This window comes from Pterocles gutturalis, unplaced genomic scaffold, assembly GCF_000699245.1.
Source record: "Pterocles gutturalis isolate BGI_N339 unplaced genomic scaffold, ASM69924v1 scaffold42544, whole genome shotgun sequence".
Lineage (NCBI taxonomy): Eukaryota > Metazoa > Chordata > Aves > Pterocliformes > Pteroclidae > Pterocles > Pterocles gutturalis.
The window spans coordinates 321-545 of NW_010134723.1; the positions used below are offsets into that span (position 1 = coordinate 321).

Below are 225 nucleotides of genomic sequence, written 5' to 3' on the forward strand. Positions count from 1 at the left end.
CCAGCTCGGGGAAGCGGTGCTTGAGCTGGCTCTGCAGCGTCAGCGTCTCGTACCACATCTTGCTGTCGATGCGCAGGTCCCAGTGCTTGTTCACCACGATGAAGTCGGAGCTCTGGTACAGGATGGACAGGTTGTCGATGGTGCCTGGCTCCATGGCCAGCGCCCTGCGGGGAGGACGAGGAGGAATCGGGGTGAATGGGGCGGGAAGAGCCCCCACGCTCTGCA

General features: G+C 63.6%; 1 protein-coding gene across 1 annotated transcript in view; it reads right to left on the reverse strand.

Annotated features, from left to right (window-relative positions):
- The window catches only part of RPUSD1 (RNA pseudouridylate synthase domain containing 1), a gene marked incomplete at both ends in the record, with an annotated part of 415 nt that extends 251 nt beyond the window's left edge, over positions 1-164 (reverse strand). Inside the window, one exon of the mRNA XM_010081680.1 lies at positions 1-164. This exon is cut by the window's left edge and continues 24 nt beyond it. Coding sequence (XP_010079982.1) covers positions 1-164 — 164 coding nt within the window.
- Positions 165-225: the final 61 nt, after the last annotated feature.